This window comes from Zeugodacus cucurbitae, chromosome 4, assembly GCF_028554725.1.
Source record: "Zeugodacus cucurbitae isolate PBARC_wt_2022May chromosome 4, idZeuCucr1.2, whole genome shotgun sequence".
In the NCBI taxonomy this organism is placed as follows: domain Eukaryota; kingdom Metazoa; phylum Arthropoda; class Insecta; order Diptera; family Tephritidae; genus Zeugodacus; species Zeugodacus cucurbitae.
This window is the reverse complement of record NC_071669.1, coordinates 33,951,777-33,975,793: the sequence shown is the minus strand read 5'-3', so window position 1 is coordinate 33,975,793 and position 24,017 is coordinate 33,951,777. Positions and strand designations below refer to the sequence as shown.

General features: G+C 35.2%; 1 protein-coding gene and 1 long non-coding RNA gene across 7 annotated transcripts; one reads left to right on the top strand and one right to left on the bottom strand.

Annotated features, from left to right (window-relative positions):
• Positions 1 to 6,376: 6,376 nt before the first annotated feature.
• On the bottom strand, positions 6,377 to 20,781 carry LOC105220311 (structure-specific endonuclease subunit SLX4). Of its 6 annotated transcripts, none has more exons than XM_054230355.1 (7): positions 20,539 to 20,780; positions 20,209 to 20,478; positions 19,486 to 20,111; positions 17,312 to 18,238; positions 12,984 to 14,425; positions 9,573 to 9,725; positions 9,311 to 9,517 (listed from the first exon to the last, which is right to left on the bottom strand). In XM_054230355.1, exons 2-7 carry the CDS (start codon positions 20,298 to 20,300, stop codon positions 9,404 to 9,406), a joined length of 3,354 nt encoding a protein of 1,117 aa, XP_054086330.1. In that variant the 5' UTR covers positions 20,301 to 20,478; positions 20,539 to 20,780; the 3' UTR covers positions 9,311 to 9,403. The 6 variants fall into 6 exon arrangements, with proteins under 6 accessions (XP_054086333.1, XP_054086330.1, XP_054086332.1 ...); XM_054230357.1 differs by having other exon boundaries at positions 20,209 to 20,416; positions 20,492 to 20,633; XM_054230356.1 differs by having other exon boundaries at positions 20,209 to 20,416; positions 20,479 to 20,616.
• Positions 20,782 to 20,939: 158 nt separating this feature from the next.
• On the top strand, positions 20,940 to 23,420 carry LOC128921838 (uncharacterized). Its single transcript, XR_008471144.1, has 4 exons — positions 20,940 to 22,562; positions 22,624 to 22,869; positions 22,931 to 23,102; positions 23,152 to 23,420. It is a non-coding gene; the product is annotated as an uncharacterized LOC128921838 (long non-coding RNA).
• Positions 23,421 to 24,017: the final 597 nt, after the last annotated feature.

Sequence of the window (24,017 nt, the reverse complement as noted above, 5' to 3'; positions counted from 1 at the left end):
GCAGGTCGGAGAAGTGTTCCCTCCACAATCCCAGTATGCCCTGGACATCGGTTACCAGATTACCACCTTGGTCTCTACATGAGGATGCTCCGGTCTTGAAACCTTCGTTAAGTCGCTTCATTTTTTCATAAAATTTTCGAGCATTCCCTCTCTCTGCCAGCTTCTCAAGCTCTTCGTACTCACGCATTTCGGCCTGTTTATTTTTTTGTCTGCAGATGCGTCTCGCTTCCCTCTTCAGCTCTCGGTATCTATCCCATCCCGCACGTATTGTGGTCGTTTGCAACGTTGCGAGGTAGGCAGTCTGCTTTCTCTCCGCTGCGAGACGGCACTCCTCATCGTACCAGCTTGTTTTTTGTCGTTGCCGAAAACCAATTGTTTCGGCTGCAGCGGTACGCAGTGAGGTTGAGATGCCGTTCCACAGTTCCCTTATACCGAGATGCTGATGAGTGCTCTCAGAGAGCAGGAGTGCAAGTCGAGTAGAGTATTTCGTGGCTGTCTGTTGCGATTGCAGCTTTTCGACGTCGAAACTTCCTTGTGTTTGTAGACGGGCGTTCTTTGCTGCACAGAGGCGGGTGAGTATCTTCGCTGCGACCAGATAATGGTCCGAGTCTATATTTGGTCCTCGGAGCGTACGCACGTCTAAAACACAGGAGACATGTCTTCCGTCTATCACAACGTGATCGATTTGGTTCCGCGTATTTCGATCAGGAGACAGCCAAGTAGCTTGATGTATTTTCTTATGCTGGAATCTGGTACTACAGACGACCATATTTCGGGCCCAAGCGAAGTCGATCAGCCTCAGGCCGTTTGGCCATGTTTCGTCATGGAGGCTGAATTTTCCGACTGTTACCCACACTGGCGTTAAAATCACCAAGCACGACTTTTATATCGTGGCGGGGGCAGCGCTCATAGGTGCGTTCTAGGCGCTCATAGAAAGCATCTTTGGTCACATCGTCCTTCTCTTCCGTTGGGGCGTGGGCGCAAATCAGCGATATGTTGAAGAACCTCGCTTTGATGCGGATTGTGGCTAGACGTTCATCCACCGGGGTGAATGCCAGAACTCTGCGACGGAGTCTCTCTCCCACCACAAATCCAACACCAAATTTGCGCTCCTTTATGTGGCCGCTGTAGTAGATGTCACAAGGACCCACCTTCTTCCGTCCTTGTCCCGTCCATCGCACTTCTTGGATGGCGGCGATGTCAGCCTTAAGTCGTATGAGGACATCAACCAGCTGGGCAGAGGCACCTTCCCAATTAAGGGTCCGGACATTCCAGGTGCATGCCCTTATATCATTATCCTTAAAACGTTTGCAGGGGTCGTCATCAAAAGGGGGGTGTCTCATTCGAGGCTTTCGTAGATTTTTCATTGGGGGGTGTTTTTATGTGGTGGGTCCCAAACCCTACGCACAACCGCATAAGCGGGCTTCGCCTTCTCACTTTAGCTCGCCTTCAAACGGATGTCTGTTGGCTACCCAGAGGATACTTGGTCTAAAACCGGAAGTCGTGATCTGCTTGAACCATGTGGAGAAGAATCGTTTCTGGCCACTCCCAAGTGAGTGACAATCAAAAACTTTCCTCACTTGCGTGAACTTCTACACATGATCCCATCCTCCATAATATTAGGTTAGAAGCACCGAGGTCCTCATGTTCGATATAAGGGGCTTGAAAATCTATGGTCCGATTTCGGCGATTTTTTGAAACTATAAATGCAGTATTTATGCACAGTTCTGTTCCGATATCTTCACTAGTGCTTACTTTATGTATTGTAAAGTAAACGATTCAGATCGACTTCAAAGTTCTGGTAGTTATGAACCGATTTGGCCTATTTTCACAACATATCATTGAGATGCAAGGAAAATATTACGAAACGAATTTCATTGGCATTGGTCGAGTAGTTTCGGATATGGTTTTTGACCCATAAGTGGGCGGAGCCACACCCACTTAAAATTGTGTATACCAATTAGTATGGAGCCCTTCTGTACCTTCTTTACAATGAAATTTAAGGTTTCTGGTGTTTCCCTTACTGAATTAAAGCATTTTTAGTCGTTTTCAACATAACCTTTGTATGGGAGGTGGGCGTGGTTATAATCCGATATCCTCCATTTTTGGACTATATTAGGAAATGCCTGAAAAAAACGACTCCTGAGAATCGTTCATATAGCATTGATAGCTTACGAGATATGTACAAAAAATTTAGTAGGGGGCGGGGACATGCCCACTTTAGTTATGGCACTTTATGGGTTTTCGGTTTTCGCCATTTTGTGGGCGTGGCAGTGGTCCGATTCCGCCCATCTTCGAACTTAACCTTCTTATGGTGCCAAGGAACACGTGTTCAAAGTTTCATTAAGATATCTCAACTTTTACTCAAGTTACAGCTTGCACGGACGGACAGACAGACATCCGGATTTGAACTTTACTCGTCGTCCTGATCACTTTGGTATATATAACCTTATATCTAACTCCTTTAGTTTTAGGACTTACAAACAACCGTTATGTGGATAAAACTATAATACTCTCTTAGCAACATTTGTTGCGAAAGTATAAAAAACATATTTTTCCGTGGTGGCGAATGCATTTATGCTAGCTCAATAATGGACACAGACACATGGGGAGAAGGTGCTGTAGAAACCATAATTAATTTTGGTAATGAAGGACCCTTTTTATGAGCGGAAACGTGAGTTGTGAATACAGAAAAAGACTGTTCTTCTGGCAAGTTGTAATGAGAGTTCAGATCTAACTCATAATAACATTGAGAAAGAGTGATCGTATGACATGGAGCAATTCGTACACGTATCCTTTGGCACCATGGCAGGGTTAGTATTGCTGATGGAAATCAGACCATCCACAAAATGGTGTTAACCGAAATGTTACAAAGTTCTATAACTGTACCAAAAATGAAGTTATAAATGTCAAGTTTGATTGCGGCTTGCCTTGTACACTTTCATATACACAAACTCATCTTTGCATTTCAAATTGTTGTTTTGTTGAAGCTCACTCATTTCCACGAAACCAAAAAAAAACTCATAGTATTTCTACACTAATTGCAGTTCTCTGATATACACCGCGTGTATTCTTATAATAACTATAAGTATACTATACGCAGTCTTTGCAAGGGAATTCGTTCGTGCCCTCGTGACAGACAAGATTGAGAGTTTTTTTATATTTATTTTATAAATGAATATTAAATGGAAAATTTATTTATTTAAATATTTCATTTGACATTTGTTGATTTAATTTCTACAAAAAACAAGTAAGGAAGGGCTAAGTTCGGGTGTAACCGAACATTTTATACTCTCGCAATTTATTTATTTGACTTTATTTATATTAGGTAATATTCAATTTGACCCACATATTCGTCATATACATATGTATATTGTATAAAGTCCATTGAAAGTTGGAAACCATAATATTAGACTATGGGGCCTTAAAAACCTATGGTCCGATTTCGGCGATTTTTATAATGGGGCTGACACACTTTAAACATAGTATTTGTGCAAAGTTCTGCACCGATATCTTCACTAGTGCTTACTTTATATATTGTAATGTAAACGATTCAGATCCACTTCAAAGTTCTGGTATATAGGAAGTAGGCGTGGTTGTGAACCGATTAGGCCTATTTTCACAACATATCATTGAGATGTAAGGAAACTACTACAAACAAAGTTTCATTGAAATAGGTCGAGTAGTTCCTGAGATATGGTTTTTGACACATAAGTGGGCGACGCACCGCTCATTTTCCATCTAGTAAAAAAAAATCTGAGTGCAGCTTCCATCTGCCATTTCTTATGTGAAATTTAGTGTTTCTGCCGTTTTTCGTTAGTGAGTTAACCCACTTTTAGTAATTTTCAACCTAACCTTTGTATGGGAGGTGGGCGTGGTTATTATCCGATTTCTTCCATTTTTCGACTGTACTAAGAAGTGGCTAAACAAAACGACTGCAGAAAGTTTGGTATATATAGCTCTATTGATTTCCGAGATATGTACAAAAAACCAATTTGAGGGCGGGACCACGCCCACCTCCCCAAAAAAATTACATCAAATGTGCCCCTCCCTAATGGAATCCTATGTTCCAAATTTCATTTTCATAACTTTATTTATGGCTTAGATATGACACTGTATAGGTTTTTCGGTTTCCGCTATTTTGTGGGCGTGCCAGTGGACCGATTTTGCCCATTTTCGAAAGCAACCTCCTCAGGATGCCAAGGAACATGTTTTCCAAGTTTCATTAAGATATATTAATTTTTCCTTAAGTTATCGCTTGCACGGACAGACGGACAGACATCCAGATTTCAAATCCACTCGTCATCCTGATCATTTATGTATTCATATATATATATGTTTGGCGTAGAAACCGCTTAAGCGATTATAACCGAATCCACCAGAGCGCACCACTCGTTCCTCCTTTTTGCTTTTTGGCGCCAACTGGAAACACCAAGTGAAGCCAGGTCACTTCACACTTGGTCTTTCCACGGAGTGGAGGTCGTCCTCTTCCGCGGCTTCCTCCAGCGAGTACTGCATCGAACACTTTCAGAGCTGGAGTGTTTTCATCCATTCGTACAACATGACCTAGCCAGCGTAGCCGCTGTCTTTTTATTCGCTGAACTATGTCAATGTCGTCTTATAAATCGTAGAGCTCATCGTTCCATGGTCTGCGGTATTCGCCGTTGCCAATGTTCAGAGGACCATAAATCTTACGCAAAACCTTTCTCTCGAAAACCCCAAGAGTCGTCTCATCGGATGTTGTCATCGTCCACGCTTCAGCGCCATACATCAGGACGGGAATAATGAGCGACTTGTAGAGTTTGATTTTTGTTCGTCGATAGAGGACTATACTTTGCAATTGCCTACTCAGTCCAAAGTAACACCTGTTGGAGTGATTCTGCGTTGGATTTCAAGGCTAACATTGTTGGTGTTGTTAACGCTGGTTCCCAAGTAGACGAAGCTATCTACTACTTCAAAGGTATGACTGTCAACAGTGACGTGGTAGCCAAGACGCGAGTGCGCTGACTGTTTATTTGATGACAGGAGATATTTCGTCTTGTCCTCATTCACCACCAGACCCATACGCTTCGCTTCTTTATCTAGTCTGGAAAAAGCAGAACAAACGGCGCGGTTGTTACTACCGATGATATCAATCCCTGCTAGACAGGTACCGGCGAATTCTCCGGTGAAATGCCAGGGAGCGGTACCCGCAGTTTCAATGAAAGTTTCTATGCCATTCTTAAGGGTGAATTGACAAAAGTACCCGAAACTATTGTGTACGTGTGATCGTTCATCCCTTTCTTGCACATTACATTCTTCATTTAGTAATGTATATGTACCTCTTGCACAATTTGGGGAATGGTATTGGTACAATCACGGATGAAAGACCCAATACTGCGAACCAAAACTCCACGTGCACTTTCAGTACTGCGACCCACAAAAGCCCAGAAACTATACCCTCTGTTTTCGGTTAGTTCTACCAAAATCCCAAATGAGAATTTAATAACAAAATCATTAATTATATTACATATTTATTGAAAATATCATGCCATTTAGTTGTTTATTATTATATTTACTTTATACATATATTATCGTACTACACTATATACATATGTATAAAGTACATATATTATCGTACTACATATATATATACTATATACATATGTATAAAGTAGGTGAAAATGAATATTTGAACAATTTTTGCTATCGGACAAAGGCTGGAGGAAGAGTGGAAAATGTCAAATACCCCGTGCGGTCTGGAAGTGTAAGCTGCGCACATTATGTGAGGACTCTTTTGGTTTCTTTCGGAGTTTTTATAAGATCTGTTCTTTCCTTAATTTCACTAGTACTAGATTCATCTGGGTTTCTATAAAATATAAAGTAAAATTTGAATTTTTATAAAGTTTGTAATAAAAGTTGGTAATAATTACCTTATGTTTCAGGAATTCTAAATCTAACACGGCACCGTTCAAGTCTAACATCCATGCTCTTGCTGTAGTATTTCCATTGAACTAATTTCGGTGAATTTATGTCCTTGTAAAGCGATACAACAACGTTATGGTTCCTCAATACAAGGTGAAAATGAATCAAAAAAGTCCTCCTAATTAAACATACAAAAAGTTTTTAAATTTCTATGAGCACAAACATTCACTTAAATTTACCCTTTAATTTCCGTGTTTTAGCTGCTAATGGCACGGCCAAGTGCCGGTAAGCTGAAAGATACTGAAACTGCTTTGCCCTCTAGCTCATTGGCAAAACCCAGTTGACACACGTCGTGATAATAAACGGTTTCAAAAGCACCTAAACCATGTCGTTCCAATTCTCGTGCTTGTGTTGACCAAAAGGTTTAATTGCACGCAAAAAAGTGACTTTAAACGTAATATCTGGAGTGTGAATGATTTGTGTTCCATGTATCAGTGTTTGCGTCCATAGTTTTGGATTTGCTTGCAGCACATATTCCATCCCTTCGAAAGTTCTACGCTGCTACAATAAAGGAAACCCAAAAAGTTGCGTACCTTTAACGCGCCATAAGAGATTTGAAATATCTGTGTGGAAAATTAATTAGAATTTAAGGCAAGATAATATTATTATATTCAACAATTATTTACGTATTAAATGGTTTCGCCATTGTCAACATCAATTGGCGTAGCTTCTATTGCGTGCTTCGAATTGGCAGTGCAATGAAGTATTTCTGTATCACCCTCTTCAATTCCATATTTTGGCTTTAGAAAACTTTTATTTTACGTTTTACTTATTTAAAAATGCGTGCTTCAAAAATTTAAACTTTAATTAGGCTGCAGATCACTGAATTAAATAAAACACGCAAAATAATACTACACAGCAGCCATGATATAGCTAATAAACAAAACTTGTTCAAACACGAGAACTTTGGTTGTTTCTTTCTATCATTCAGGGTGCTGTATGAGAGAAGAGTTGAGTTAAATGTTTATGCACATTTTACCCTTTGTTGTGTATGTGTGTATGTAGTGGTGTTATTAAAATTTCTTTGAATGTGTTGGAGTTTCAGTACCCATGACTTGCTGGGATGTCATCGGCTTACGCCAGCAGCTGTACACTCTTGTAGAAGATTGTACCTTCTCTATTTAGCTCTGCAGCTCGTATTATTTTTTCCAGTAATAGATTGAAGAAGTCGCAAGATAGATAGATTTATGTATATATAACCCCATATCTAACTCTTATATTTCTTGGTGACACAAACAACCGTTATGTGAACAAAACTATTATACTCTGTGCAACAGGTTGCGAGAGTATAAAAAGGGTTATCTATTTTTTCATTCAATTGTCAAAGCTTACGTCGACATGTACATGACCTATCAGTTGATGCTCTTGTTGAGAAAATGAGTGTGTTAATATTATCAGAAACTCATGTGAGTAACGAAGAAACCATTGACATTCCAAATTTAGATTTTATAGCAAGCTTCAAAAGAGACAATCGTCCAGCAGGTGGGGTGGCTATTTATCATCGGTCCGATGATAGTAAGGCCACATTTTCTACAGATCATATGGAAGTGCATGCGAGATATACCAGTATGTTTAGCACTAATGTTTCGAATATTGGTGATATATGTATTTCCCAATGCCATTCTAATGGACAAACAATAATAATGGCTGCCGTTTATATTTCACCAAAACAGTCTTTACAATCATTTCGAGAGTTCTTGCATGCAAATTTATTAATTTATTCTAAAGCTGCTTCCGCACTATTTATGATGAAAATTAATAGAAGATTTGATCACTATCATATGGGGTCTGCTACACCTTCAATATGTATCGTGAAATTTGGATCACGATCGTTATTGAATATTGATGGATTACTTCGCGGCTGCTAGACGTTCAATATATATTACGTCAATAATTATACGATGTTGTTAGTGTTTTCATAAGAAAAATATTTAAAAAATTTATTTATGCAACTAGGCAAAGATTCTATTGTAAACAGTATAATTCATGTTCATTTATTAGAATAAAGTTAATTTTAAAATTTTGACACTGTTGTATTTCACCAATTCGGACTTGTAAATCACAAAATATGCTACACATTCAATATTTATCTCGCGATCCCCGATCCGCGATCTGGATTTCAAAATATTTAAATATTTTGTGATATGGATCGTGATCCATCAATATTGCATGCTAAATACGGTAAATACAGAACGTGTAGCAGGCGCCCAAGAATGATAGAAGACAAGATTACGACAGGCGTTTACAATTAGCTTTTTTGGGTTTTGAGTTCCTGTTGAGTGACAACTTTCACGACCCCGAACACGCGAGCAAAACAATATTGTACGGTGGTACAAAACAATAAAACCATAACAAAGAGCTGAAGTCAAGACTAGTGCATAATTATTATTTAAAATTATATTTGAAAAATGTATTAACTTGAAAAAGAAGTCCGCAATGCCGGAATTAAACAACAATAGTACAAAAAAGTCGTCTATAAAGATTTTTTTCACTTTTCCAACCAACAAAAAAGTTGGCAAAATGACGAACTTTTTGTAACAAAACATATAATTTTAATTATAAATATCAATTTATATCAATGGATCATTTTATAAATGAAGATTTTAAGAATTACGTTCATTGTGATATTTTATCTGCACATTATTCAATTTGGTTCACTATGTTTCACATTTCCGTTTTCCATTTGACAATTCTTCTGTTGCCTATTCCCATTCGTGGGTCGTGAACGCTTCAGCCTGTCGTAATCTTGTCTTCTATCATTCTTGCAGGCACCTATGATTTTGAGTGGAGATTTTAACATAAACTTTGCAGATGTCAAAAATCAATCATTAATTGAATTTTTATATGAATAATTTGATTTAACGATGTCCAATGATCGCAATCTTAGCACAACAAATAACAAAACTATTATTGATGCAGTATTCACAAGATATATAAATAGATTTAAATCAAAATTGTTCATTTCATACTTTAGTTACCATTGACCTATTACTTCAGTTTTAGAATTTGATGAAAATCCTGATAATGATGATGTAAGAGTTGTTGAAATTATGGATGAGAATTGATAAATTTTGTATTTACTATTTACTAATATTTACTCATTTAAATAAAACCATTTCCTTCGAATATAGTTTCTATATTATTATACTTAATGTCCATTCAAAAAGTGCCCACATTGCTTTGATAAACTTGATTTTTTATGTACAATTTCTCATGTCGCGAGCGCACCTAAAAATGCTCACTCAAAGAGTGCCCAACGCGCCATAGGTTCAAGTTTTCACTTCTGCCTGCACTCCCGGAGTGCAACCCCACTCGGTTTTTTTTCCCACATAACTGCCCTTCCAAATATTTTAATTATTTATTTATTCCAAAAGTACACCAATATTCAATCATATTAATCTTTGTTAGGCAATATTGTAAATGCTGGTATATATATTCACTATATTTTAGTCCTTTTTTTACTTTTTCGTACTTGGCGTTGGACCTGACGATCTGGTTGGGTGATATCATAGCGGAAAATTATGCAGCGCTTATCAAGGAAAGCTTTTATGTCCTGGAAAATAAATAAAGATCTAATTACGCACATGAAACATTTATTTAAAATAAACCTTTGGTTCGAAACGATATCCTATTTCCTTAAAAAAAACATAAATTTCTTGCAAGTCTATGGGCTTATACATCAATATAGTTTCATTCAAAGTGATATTGGAGGAAACGAGATTATGCCAGGCGATATGAAGGGGTAATAGTGGTCGTGACGTCTGCAATAAAATAATAAAGTTAAATGCTGAAAAAACATAAAACTCTTGTGTCTTAGGGTGTCTGCAGAGTGGACGCTCAAAGCCGAGCTGAGCGCAAAGTTGATTTCGATCAGCGCTGTTCAATTTTTGGCACCGCAGAGTGGATGAGAGAATTAGCGTTGAATTCAGGGAATAATTTGTTATTATTCACGTAAATGTGTACTTTAGCATTTTAATATTTCTACACAGCTTTAAGACGACATTAGAAAAAGTTTTTTGAGTACAGTAGAAACTCGTTTATCCGGCCCTCAGTTATACGGATTCGCGATTATCCGGACTACCAACCGCGACTTATTTATATGTACCAGAGATCTGCATTGAGTACTAATGAAATTAGTGCACTAACTCATGAGCCAAACAAATTAGTGCAAATGAGTACTAATACTAATATCAAAAATGACTAAGACTCATTTCCACCAAATAAAAAAAAACACTCATAGTATTTCTACACTTACATGTGCCGTCGATTTATGACTCAAATGAGTGTATAGTAACAATTTGATTTTACTCATTTGTTCATTGGTCACTATGAAAATAAACTTTTTATTTCATGATTAATGCTGCAGTTTAATATTATGTATGTAATGTAATCTAAGAAAATATGTACATACATACATAAGTAAGTGTTAATTTCTTAATAAACATTGATTTTCGTTGATATCTATTTGCTTTTCTTCATACATTCCATTATCCGGATTTTCGATTATCCGAATGTCTATCGACAACAATTAGTCCGGTTAATCGAGTTTCTACTGTATACCCGAATATAATCTTCATAAAGTTGAATGCAAAGTAAAAAAGAAAATATTAAAGTTGTTTTAATTATATATAAAAATAGTTTCATTTAATTTAAATTTAAATATCAATATATTATTATAATATACATATTTAAACAAAAAATATATATAATATACAGAGGTAGTCAAAATTATTTACACATCGAACGTATTTTTATAAATTTCACACAAAAAGCTTTTGCTTGTTGTTGTCGCAGGGTAACTATTCTATGTTGTAAACCTTGATCTATTCCTGAAGGAATGAAATCAGTTTGGCTAGAATAGCTAGAAATATGGCGGAGAAATAAGCAAATGAACTGAAGACACGCAATTGTCAAAAGTATTTACACACCGCGATTTAGCCTTTATTCTTGGATTTGGTTTAACCAAGAGTAGTGATTGGCTTCTATTGCATTCATAACTAACTTACAAAGCCTAAGTTTAAGACCGGTGTTTTGGCTTCAGAGTTAGTAAAAAATTATTGAATTTAAAGGAATATTGTTTACAATGTTATTAAAAATAAGGAGACGAACAATTGCAAGCATACTTTAAAGTAACTGGGCAGAAACCTTTGATAACTCAAAGGTAATGTAGAAGATTAGTAGGAACTGTCATACACAATCACACAATTAGTCTTCTTAATATTGCAGCACCATCGAATTAGCATACCGCATCAATGATGCTACACTGTTTAGGACATTTAAAATAGTAACATAAATACCTACATTCTGCATAAAGTAGTCAATATTTCCGAAACCAAAAAAGCGATATGCCTATCATTTGCCTTAAATTTCATCCTAAAGCCTGTAGTGGTCAAATAAAGCTGAACATTAGTTTCTGGACTTCTTTAGTAAACGCTTTATGCATTTACTACGTGAGAAGAAGAAATAAATAGAGTCGGAGGTGACTTTATCATTTTTTGGGGAAGTCTTCCCTAAATCATCCGGATATATCAGAATTCACATGACCATGCCATTGTAGTGGTTAGTCGGCCTTTTCCAACTATTAACTACATTTTACAACAGGACAATGCTCCATTTCATAAAGGATCGTTACTAACAAAGCTTTAAAGTGAAATCAAGTTGACCTGCGCAGTGCTCCGACCAAAACTTTATTGAAAATATTTGGGGTTTCGTTAAATATCAGAGGACAATTGATATAATAACCGAAAATGCCGAAATTACCGACATTTAGTCTAAATTAACAGTTAACTTGTTGTGTTGAATCAATTCGGACTATAAAGCAGACTGTTATTGATGCCAAATGCGCTGTAACCAATTATGAATTTACCGCCTTAGAATAGACATTAAAATTAAAAAAAAATTATCATTAACAAATAACAGGATACTAAGTTCAAGTTGTGTGTAAATACTTTTGACTTCTTCAGTTCATTTGCTTATTTCTCCGCCATATTTCTAGCTATTCTAGCTACAACAACATAGCATTTTGTTACCCTGCGACAACAACAACAATAAGCAAAAGCTTTTTGTGTGAAATTTGTAAAAAAAACGTTCGATGTGTTAATAATTTTGACTACCACTGTATATATTATTCGGTATGTGTTGTCACATATATGAAGCTAGTGGATGTTCAGACAAGAGAAGACTAACCCGGTGTGGATTGAGCCATAAACATGTGTATTCTAACGATGTATTGTAAAACGAAAAGGAAAACTGATGGAACATGACAGTTATATGTACGTAAATTTGATATTAGTTTTGTCTAATGAGTGTATAGTAATATGTAGTTTAAACATTGAACGACGTAAACTCGTAGACGGGTAGAGCCGATACGACCTGTCTTATGAGATTTCTATAAAAATGAACAGTCATCACCGCTTCTACCGTCCGCTATCAGTCCCATTCGAATTTTTCGCGTAGAGACGAGCCCGCCGTTACTCACTCTCAAGTCTCTCACAACGCAGGGTTGCCAATACCGATATTTGGCAATGAGCAATTGAGCAATGGCAATATTAAAAAATATGAATAACTGAAATTCATTACACTAACAAAAGCTATTTAAATAAATTTATTTACATAATCCAACTAAACATTAGTTCGCCAATTTTTTGATCTGGACGGCTCATTAATTGCCACTCAGCTTGGCTAAGTTAAAATTAAAACTAAATAAAACGCAATATAAAGTGCACCATTTGAAAATCCATAGAGTATGAATTTTAGCTTTAAAATTTCTAAGCTACAAGCTTTTTGTTAAAGCAGTCAAACTTATATGACGTCACAAAATGGTGAAAGGAACTTTTCAAAAAAAAAAATAAACTTTTGAAAGTGCAGTTATGTGTAAATCTTGAAATCACTTTTCGAAATGTATTGGCTTCTTTGATATGCATAGATCCTGTCCAATTCCATATATACACACATTTAATATACAAAATAAAAATTAATTATGTTACAATGTTCAAGTTGCTTAAACTGCCATACATTACCTTCTTAGTAATATTCGTCTGAAACACATAATCCTCACATTCTAAATCCAGCTGCAATTCATGTTTAAATAGGTGTATTTTAGTGTCAAAACAATCCTTTAGAGATAATTTATCCGAATGTAAGATAATATGATTCGAAGGTCTCGGTGGATTTTTATCGGAGTGCTCAAGAAGGAGATGTTTTTCTTTTGGTTGCTTACTACAATTAGGAATATCTTTAAGTATCAATGGATTTGTTGAATTGTATATATACTCCAACAACTTGACAGCCTGTTTCCGTTTTAAAGGTTTAATACCATATTCATAGAGTTGTTTCAATATTTCCGATTCAGATTGGAGCGTAAACTCCGGCTTTGGATCAGTGATGATGCGGGTGGAGTATAATCTACCAGATATTTCATATTCATCAGGAGGATATTCAGATGGTTTTATAGATCTGGTGTAAGATTGAATATCTATGTCATTTTCATTCTGTTTCGTTCTGTTCAAATTTATTTCGCCATTTAGCAAACCATCTAATCCGACTGGTGCAAGCTGCATTGGTGAAAAAGACACATTTAATTGCGAGTAATGGGTAGGACTATAAATAATGTCAGATGGTTGTGTAAATGGTTCTGATATATTGTCTATAATTCCATACTCAAGAAGTTCGGCAGAACGATCCGTTAGTCTGGATGTACTAAGTATTTCACAAGGCTCTATTTCCAGATCTTTTCTAATGGTAGAAGGCGATATGGTGGCAGTTGTTAAATCGGAGTTAGTTCTCCTGAAATTTCCACTTGTCACTACATTTAATATTGAACACTCAAGTATATTATTATCAAATTGTTTATGACCAAATGTATCGTCCTGCAAATTACTTGGAAACTCTGGACTAAAACTATTCAAATCTGATTTCCAAATCGAGTAATTGATTTCGTCATCTGACAAGAAAATGCAATCTTCACCACTATCCTCTTTAATCGTATTAGGGTTTTCATTACTTAATACGAATTCTAAACTTTCAACGGATGTGTTAGTGTCTCTATTGCGATTAAATGAGTTTTCTTTCATCGTTCTACAAGTTGAATTTTCTGAAAAATCGTTTGGTTTCATGTTGCCAATTAAGTTCTCTTCAGCCACTCCTTCTATATTTTCTGAATTGGTAGATGAATTACTTAAGAAATTAATATCCGTTAATATCGGTAGCGATTTGCAACCGCAATATTCACTTTTAGTTATAGACTTGTCGAAATCAGATTCTTCATCTATTAAAAAATCCTCACATAGTTTATTATGTTTTTCAACATTATTAAGACGAAAACATTCCCCTCCGCTAGATACATGCTCCACCATGGATAAGTCATGCATTTGTAATTCTTTTGTCAAGTCTATAATATTCGAAAAACATCTTTGTGCAATAAAATTTTCTGTATTGTTTATATTATTCGAAGTTGATATGACTAAAATATAGAAAAATATATAAAAGAGAAAACATTAAAAATAGTTACTTTTGGCTCTTGTGTAATTAGTATATTTGTAGCAGATATGGGTACATTCAGGTATTAGTAATAAATTATAATAATATATATATATTTTTTAAACAAAATTGTATTTACGAAATTATTAATATCAAATCGACTATTTTTATACTCACACAATATATTATATAGAGAAAACGAGCGATAACTCAGTTACCAATTAATTTGAGAAGTCAAAATTAGTACAAAATCACTTCTGCGTATCATCCTCTCCAAATATTTAATGAAATTGAATACGCTATCATTCTAAAAACTGAGTTTGAGCACGTTTTTATGCTGTAATCACCGCTGAACTTGCTGTTTATATTAAACTAGTATTTGTTATTTTTGCAATGTGTATCACAGGTATGCATTGGCACCTGAGAGTGGTTTTTCGTTGTGATATAGAATTATATTAAAAAATGGCATAATGCTAATCAAAATATTATTCCTTAATAATATCGCGATATCTTCTATTCAAACTATAGCCCAATGCACGTATAGTGCACATAATTTAGCTAAGATGTCTTACATATTGACATGATATATATCATAAGCCAAGCAAATGTTTGAAAATCCTTATATTAAATACATATAATGAACTACGGAAGAGTTAGCCGGATATTATCCACTTTTGCACCGGAGCATATTATTATCATGAATAAGTCAGGGATTTACGGATATTGTCGGTAAGAATACATCAATATGCACTTATATATGGTATCTGGGCCCTTTAAAAGTTATTATCCGAATTTGTCCATTTCTAAATGAGCGGTGTCATACCTCGAACGAGTTAAGGACTATTTATACACAGTTTTATTCTGATAACTTCAATAATAATTGATTTATGTATTTTAGTTTTATTATACTCTCGCAACAAAGTTGCTACGAGAGTATTATAGTTTTGTCCACATAACGGTTGGTTGTAAGTCCTAAAACTAAACGAGTTAGATATAGGGTTATACATATCAAAATGATCAGGGTGACGAGAAAAGTTCAAATCCTGATGTCTGTCTGTCCGTCCGACTGTCCGTCCGTCTGTCCGTACGTCTGTCCGTCCGTCCGAGCAAGCTGTTACTTGAGTAAAAATTGAGATATCTTAATCAAACTTGGAACACGTGTTCCTTGGTTCCATAAGAAGGCTAAGTTCGAAAATCAGCAAAATCGGACGACTGCCACGCCCACAAAATGGCGAAAACCGAAAACACATAAAGTGCCATAACTAAGCCATAAATAAAGCTATGGAAATAAAATTTGGTATGAAGGATCGCACTATGAAGAGGCATATTTGGATGTAATTTTTTTGGGGAAGTGGGCGTGGCCCCGCCCCCAAATAGGTTTTTTGTATATATCTCGCAAACCAATAGAGCTATATAAACCAAATTTTCTGCAGTCGTTTTTTTAGCCATTTCCTTATACAGTCCAAAAATGACAGAAATCGGATAATAACCACGCCCCCCTCCCATACAAAGGTTAGGCTGAAAATTACTAAAAGTGGGTTAGCTCACTAACCAAAAACGTCAGAAACACTAAATTTCACATAGGAAATGGCAGATAGAAGCTACACTCAGATTTTTTTACAAAATGGAAAATGGGCGTGGCGTCGCCCACTTATGAGTCAAAAACCATATCTCAGGAGCTACTCGACCGATTTCAATGAAACTTGGTTTGTAATAGTTTCCTTACATCCCAATGATATGTTGTGAAAATAGGCCAAATCGCTTCACAACCACGCCTACTTCCTATATACAGAACTTTGAAGACGATCTGAATCGTTAACTTTACAATATATAAAGTAAGTACTAGTGAAGATATCGATGCAGAACTTTGCACAAATACTACGTTTATAGTGTGGCAGCCCCATTCTAAAAATCACCGAAATCGGACCATAGGTTGTCAAGGCCCCATATAGCGAACATGAGGACCTCGGTACTTCTAACCTAATATTAGGGTTTCTAACTTTCAATGGACTCTATACAATATATATGACGAATATGTGGTTCAAATTGTGTATTATATAATATAAATAAATTTAAATAAATAAATTGCGAGAGTATAAAATGTTCGGTTACACCCGAACTTAGCCCTTCCTTACTTGTTTTTAATGTAAAGTAATAGTCATGTACATATTGCTCGTATACCATGCATGTATGCAACATGTTGCAAAAGTATAAAAAAAAATTAATAAAAATGCATAACACAAATATACAGTGGAACTTCCATAACTCGAACTTCTATAAGTTAAAGATCTCCATAACTCGAACTTTTAAATTGCCAATAGCGTTTAGAAATCAAATTCCATACAAATTTTTTTCCATAACTCAAACTTCTATAACTCGAACTCTTGAATGGGCAATAGAAGTGAATTTTCATACAAATTTCCTTCCATAAATAGAACTTATCGACCAGGGCATAATACAAAATTTAAAATTTTACTACCAAGGAACAATTTTAAAGGAGTCCCTATATTCGTATGGAGACAAACAAAAAAAAATGATATTACACTTATAGATTCCATAAATCGTGTAACAAAGGCATGAGATACAGGCGTCAAGAGCCAAACAATAGCAAAGTGCAACAATCAAAATTACAGAATACATGATTTAATGTATTATATTTAAATAAAACTTTTTGCGAAGTAAATAACTAAAACTGTGGGTAAATCTTTACCCTTTACAGCCTTTTGAAAAATTTATGTTTTAATGAAAATTTCTATAACTCGAATTAGAGAAACAACTTGAAGTTTTTTTGTGGATTATGGTGATTCGAGTTAGAGAAGTTCCATTGTATATACAAATATAGATTAACGGTTAAATCGTATAAACTTACCCTCTTTGAATGAATTTAATTGTTCATATTCATTATTAGATGCTACTTTTGGAATATCAACTCCATCTAGTTCGTCTTCCGAACTCGCGAATATATTCGGCGATTGGATACGACCTCCCTTAGGTGTTGTTGAACAATATTCTGATAAACTTGGCGAGGAGCTATACACATTGTGCTTAATATCAGTGTCCGCTGAATTATAAGTTTGACCATCTTGTTCTATGCTGATTTTATTTATAGATACAAGTGTGTCGTGTCCTGACAAAACTTCATTATTTTCGATACATTCTATGTCGTTTTTAACAACATTTACTTTATTATTGTAATATTTGGGGTCATCCTTAATATGGTAACTCTGTTCTGCATTATATATTTTTATTTTTTCCGATCCCAAATGATCACTAACGGTAGCATAAAAAGACAAAGTTTCTTTTTCAGGTTGAAATCTGGAATTCAAATTTTGTTTTATGCTGAAGTGTTGCTCCAAATTAATAAGCGATTGATTCATGAGTTTTTGAATTTCATTAGACTTTGGATTTTGACTCTTGTTAGTTCCTTGAGGTGACAATTCACGGCCGTCTATAGCATGCCAATTTTTTAACAAATAACCTGCTTGTACGTGGCTGACGTCGAAGAGTTCTTTTACATAAAACTCTTCCAGATTTATGCTATTTTCACTCTCAAGTATTTTTATAATGGCTTTGGATGGTTTAAGTTTGTTCAGATTATAACTAAATATCGAGTATGATTCTGAATGAGTTTTAGATAAAGGTACTTGGTTTTCATTCAATTCTTGGCTCATTAAACAGTTTATTTTATATTGTACTTTCTTCGCTTGAAGTTTAGAATCTCGTAATGTTAATGCAGTAAATTTGTTGGCCCATTTATTTCTACCTCGCCGAGTTGTGGTCTTTAAACTATTGTAATCTGCAAAATAAGGAGAACAGTAATATTTTATATATATTACTAAGGAACGTTGCGTAATGAATTTACTTCATTAATGACGTTTATATTTCAACAGATATACGATAGTGGTTTGAATTAAAGTTTTATTATAATTTTTTATCATGGGCAGCAGCAGCACTTGGGAAAAAGACGAAGGGTGTGCACACAGGCGGTAATCTGTTCAATAATGCTAACTACATGAGCACATAGGAGTACAGATCCATTAATATCACATTCAATGAAGTCAAAAAAGCGAATCGAAAAAAATTTCCAAAATTGTGGGAAAATGTTCCCTCGATTGCAAAAGCGGCAGGGCTCGACACAGTACTTATATTTTGAAAAATATAATAGTAAATAACATTAAGCTTTAGTAAAGAGGATTTAACTTGACAAAGTCCCACGTGGAATTTCACGGAATTTTTCCAAGGAATTTTATTTCGAATTTCAAATTTAATTCATTCATTCATCATTGGAATAACTCTTTCCTGTTCTGTGTTTGGCATCGTCCGGTGGTTCAGGCCTTACGTTATTTGGGTATTTATAACGCTAAGTGCCCTGGTGATTCTGCGAATTTTACGGAATCCTTATAAGGTGAATACAGGGATCCATCAGTCATAAGGTGCCAATAAAAAACAAATAAAAATATTGGAAACAAATTTTTCCAATTCCATTTCTTTCATTCCTTTTTTCTTTTAAATATTCAAAAATAATCAACTTGAGTAATACATACATTAATGTATATAAAACTATTAATTTCACTACAAACGCAAAAATAATTAATTCAAATTGTCTGATTAATTTCCCGATTGTAAATTTCATGTGAACCCCTTTATTACATATTTTTATATTTATTTTTTCGAACTCTTATACAAATTTGAACAATGCTGATAAATCTTCATGCAGTTCTTCCCAAACATGTAAACTTATGGTTGTTATGTGAGTATTCTATGAAACTGAGGTATTAGCCTATCGTAATAGGAACTATTGTTTCAGTAATCAAGGCAATTACACTGATTGGATTTAACTGTCACCCTACATTAAATACTGTATTGATTATTTCTTTAGCAATAATTATAGGCGCAGAAAAAATAGTCAAATAAAATAAGCTTTTTTGGTTATGTAAGCTAAGCTTCGAGAAGCATTGAAAAAAAAAACTCAAAACCTTTCCTTTTAATAACTTCTTACAACTCAAACTGACTAATATTTTCTTCTACTATACATGGACCTACCTTCTATACCAGCTGTGCGAAAACCATATTTGCGTAATATATTTTGAACGTTTTCCATGTTTACTTCTGAATTTTCTATTCGCTGAGCTGCACCGTAACGGTTTGGAGAACTACCGATTTCTATTTGTGATTTAGACAATGCCATCGCGAGATGTATGTCATCAGCACTGAAGTTATCAATTCTACATTGTACAGAGGTAATCTCCGAAAACATAACTTCATTTCGCATGAGTAAAGATTTAATATTCGGCTGGCGTCTATTAAGAGAGCTTTTGCAGCGGGATACATTATTTTTACGTTTCAAATTAGTTTTTGTCTTAATTTTCTTAATAGGAACTTCAACATTGTCTTCACTATTATCTTTGGGAAAGATAAACTTTTGCAGACTGGTGCGCTTTCTTCCTCTTGTACCAACATTCGCTTTTATCTGTGTTTCATTTTGTTGACTTATTGTTTGCAAATTATAATCGTCAGTATTAACTAAGTTCGACGATATTGAACATGACGAACATGGACTGTTTATTTTTACATCAACTTCGATTTTTGGAACATTTCCCGGATTTAATTCATTTGTAACTGCCGTCTTAAAATACTTTGATAACAATCCATTGGCCGAACTCGTTTTCCTTTAAACAAAAATAAAATCAAAATAAGTTTTTTTTCAATTCGATAAATTTATTTTTTTTTCTTTTTACACTTCAAATTATTTCAACAATATTTTACCGTAAACTTCCTCCTATACTATTTGTTCCAATGTGTTTAATTCCGGACAACCGTAGTTTATTTAGATTAGCTTTCCGCGTCTCTCGATCCATCACCAGATTTTAACGTTGAGACATAAACTCTTTTTCTTCGGTAATACGTTTTTGAATTTCTCTGCTAGGTAGAGGCTTAGGAAAACTGAATAAATAACGCCTATCTATTTCCTCTTCTGTTGGGAAAAATAATGAATCGCAGAAGCCTTTATTAATCTTTTGAAATATTGGAGTGTACCTAAAAAAATTACACATGTTCATAATTACAGCTGATATAAACTAAGGAATTAAAGCTTACGACCAAGCCGCGAAAAAAACTGCTCCCAAAGTAATCCAACCAAATGCAAATTTATTTCGGAAGTGATACGCTGGTGTGCCAAGAGTCCGACGGGGCTTTCTATTATTATAATTAAAACTGTCCATAACCACACTTTCGCCGGTCAAATTATTTCAAAATGACTAGTATATTATACAACACGAACTTAGCAATCACAACTATGAAAAAATAAACTTTATATATAAACATGCAGACTCCGGTATGACTTCTGCTCCGATATTTTTTTATCGACTTTAAAACCCGATAATCGAGTTACCCATATATACTGTAATGCTACGTTCGGACCGACATTGAAAACCTCCTAGTGTTTTCACTATTTGTGTGGATTGTGGAACCAAAGTCGTTCTGACCGACATTTTGTGATTTCGATGCGTTTTCATTGACAATTCACAAATTTATTTGTTTGATTACATTTGAGCATTTTTATACTCCCGCAACATGTTGCTAAGAAAGCAACATGTTGGTCTCATGTTGTTTGTAAGTCATAAAACTAAACGACATTGGGTTACAAATATCAAAATGATCAGGATGACGAGACGAGTTAAAAACCATCTGTCTGTACAAGCGTTTTCTTGAGTAAAACTTCTGATATATTAATGAAACTTCAGGAATTGCACCATCTTTCATATAATGACTTTTGTTTTCTAGTGGACTTTGTGTGTGAGTCGAGTTGCATGTAATTTTAAAGCGCTTTTTTTCTCAAAAAATTTTTGAATTTATTCTGACCTAGTTATCAAATTGTCAGTGAGATCTAACCAGCATAATAGGATGACACTTTTTTCTTCTTTAATCATGTAAAAAATGGAGCACATTCAAAAATGTAATGCAGCATGTGTATTATGTTGAAATATAAAAAGTCACCATTCGAGAAAAGAAAGGAAAACACGCTTAATAACATTAATCAAATTAATTGCGAGAGTATAAAATGTTCGGTCACACGCGAACTTAACACTCTCTTATCCATTATTTCGACAAAGTATTGGAATTGGTTTACAATATCAAATTACATTTTAGAGCTGGCAAAATATGTCTTCCAATAATATCGACTAAGCTAGAGCAGACATCGATTATAATTAGTGGAATGTAAGTTTTCAAGAAGTTTTCAGCGAAAACTGTGATTTCGTTTGCATGGATGAAAATCCATTTTTCGAACGGAAACCTAATTTTTCAATAAAAACATGTTTTCAATGTCGCTCCGAACGTAGTATAACGAAAATGATATCAGAACAAACCACCAGTTACAAGCTACAACTATATCATTAAAAAATCGGGGTTGTGATTTAAATCTAACGGCTATATACTGCCCACCTCGTTTTAAAATCACAATCAAGTCATGGGTACTGAAACTCCAATACATTTAAAGAAATTTTAATAACACCACTTCATACACACATATGCAACAAAGGGCGAAATGTGCATAAACACTTACCTCAACTCTTCTTTCGTACAGCATCCTGAATGATAGAAAGAAACAACCAAAGTTCTCGTGTTTGAACAAGTTTTGTTTTGAGCTATATCATGGCTGCCTGTGAAGTATTATTTTGCGTGTTTTATTTAAATCAGGGATCTGTAGCCTGTAGGTCATGTTGTTCGAATGGATGAAAGTGCTCCAGCTCAGAAAGTATTCGCTGCAGTACCCGCTGGTGGAAGCCGGGGAAGAGGGAGACCTCCACTCCGATGGAAGGACCAGCTGGAGAGGGACCTGGCTTCGCTTGGTATAACCAATTGGCGCCAAACTGCCAGAAGGAGGGATACGTGGCGCGCTGTTTTGGACTCGGCTATAACCGCGTAAGCGGTGTCTACGCCAGTCAAGAATAAGAAGATCTGTAGCCTATTTAAAGTTTAAATTATTGAAGCACGCATTTTTAAATAAGTAAAACGTAAAATAAAAGTTTGCTAAAGCCAAAATATGGATTGTCAATTCGAAGCACGCAATAGAAGCTACGCCAACAATGGTCAACATCAAGGGCAAAACCATTGAATACGTAAATAATTGTTGAATATAATAATATTATCTTGCCTTAAATTTTAAAATTTTCCATACAGATATTTCAAACCTCATACGGCGCGTTAAAGGTACGCAACCTAATTGGTGTCACTTATGGCAGTAGAACTTTCGAATCGATTGAATATGTGCTGCAAGCAAAACCAGAACTATGGATGCAAACGCTGCTACATCGAACACAAATCATTTACACACCAGATATTAGGTTTAATGTCACTTTTTTACGTGCAATTAAACCTTTTGCTCAACACAAGCCCGGGAAGAACTGAAACGACAGAAATTAAAGGGTAAATTTAAGTGAATGTTTGTGATCATAGAAATTTAAAAACTTTTTGTATGTTCAATTAGGAGGACTTTTTTGATTCATTTTCACCTTGTATTGAGCAATCATACCGTTGTTGTATAGCTTTACAAGGACATGGATTCACCGAAATTAGTTCATTGGAAATACTACAGCAAGAGCATGGATGTTAAGACTAGAACGTTGCCAGTGCTAGATTTAGAATTCCTGAAACACAAGGTAATTATTTTATGTTGTAAAAATTCTAATTTTACTTTATATTTTATAGACACCCTCCTCCCAGAAAATGGACAAATATAGTAATAATGAAATTAATGAAAGAACAGATCTTCCAAATCTCCTAAAGAAACCAAAAAAATCCTCACATAATGTGCGCAGCTAACACTTCCAGGCCGCTCGGGGTATTTGACATTTGCCACTCTTCCTCCAGCCTTTGTCAGATAGCAAAAATTGTTCAAATATTCAATACGTTTTACAAATGTACATAGTGTAGTACGATAATACATTTATAAAGTAAATATAAAAATAAACACCTAAATGGCACGATATTTTAAATAAATATGAAATATAATTAATGATTTTGTGGATGGATATTGGTAGAACTAACCGAAAATAGCGGGTATAGTTTCTGGGCTTTTGTGGGTCGCAGTACTGAAAGTGCAAGTGCAGCTTTCGTTCGCAGTTTTGGGTCTTTCATCCGTGATAGTACCAGTACTGTACTGGAAGTGCACATGTTGTTTTGGTTCTTTCATCCGTGATTGTACCAATACCATTCCCAAATTGTGCAAGAGGTATATATACATTGCTAAATGATGAATGTAATGTGCAAGAAAAGGATGAACGATCACACGTACGCAAGAGTTTCGTCTACTTTTTTCAATTCGCCCTTAAGAATGGCATAGAAACTTTGATTGAAACTGCTAGTACCGCTCCCTGGCATTTCACCGAAGAATTCGCCGGTACCTGTCTTGCAGGGTAAGTTCTGGAGTACCACAGGGCAGTGTTTTAGACCCAACTCTATACATCATATATACAGCTAATCTTCCAATAATGTTTTGACATCAACTTTTGCGGATGACACAGCTTTAGTGAGTCATAACAAATGCCCCATTATAGCATCAAGAATATTAGCGT

Bases quoted from the DNA above. Each gene is read 5' to 3' on its own strand.
- LOC105220311 (XM_054230355.1), bottom strand. From the start codon at position 20,300: ATGGATCGAGAGACGCGGAAAGCTAATCTAAATAAACTACGGTTGTCC. The intron at 18,239-19,485 runs GTAGGTCCATGT...CTTATTTTGCAG, and splicing joins TCGCACAGCTGGTATAGAAG to ATTACAATAGTTTAAAGACC. The intron at 9,726-12,983 runs GTAATGTATGGC...ATTTTATTGCAG, and splicing joins AGACGAATATTACTAAGAAG to ACGTCACGACCACTATTACC.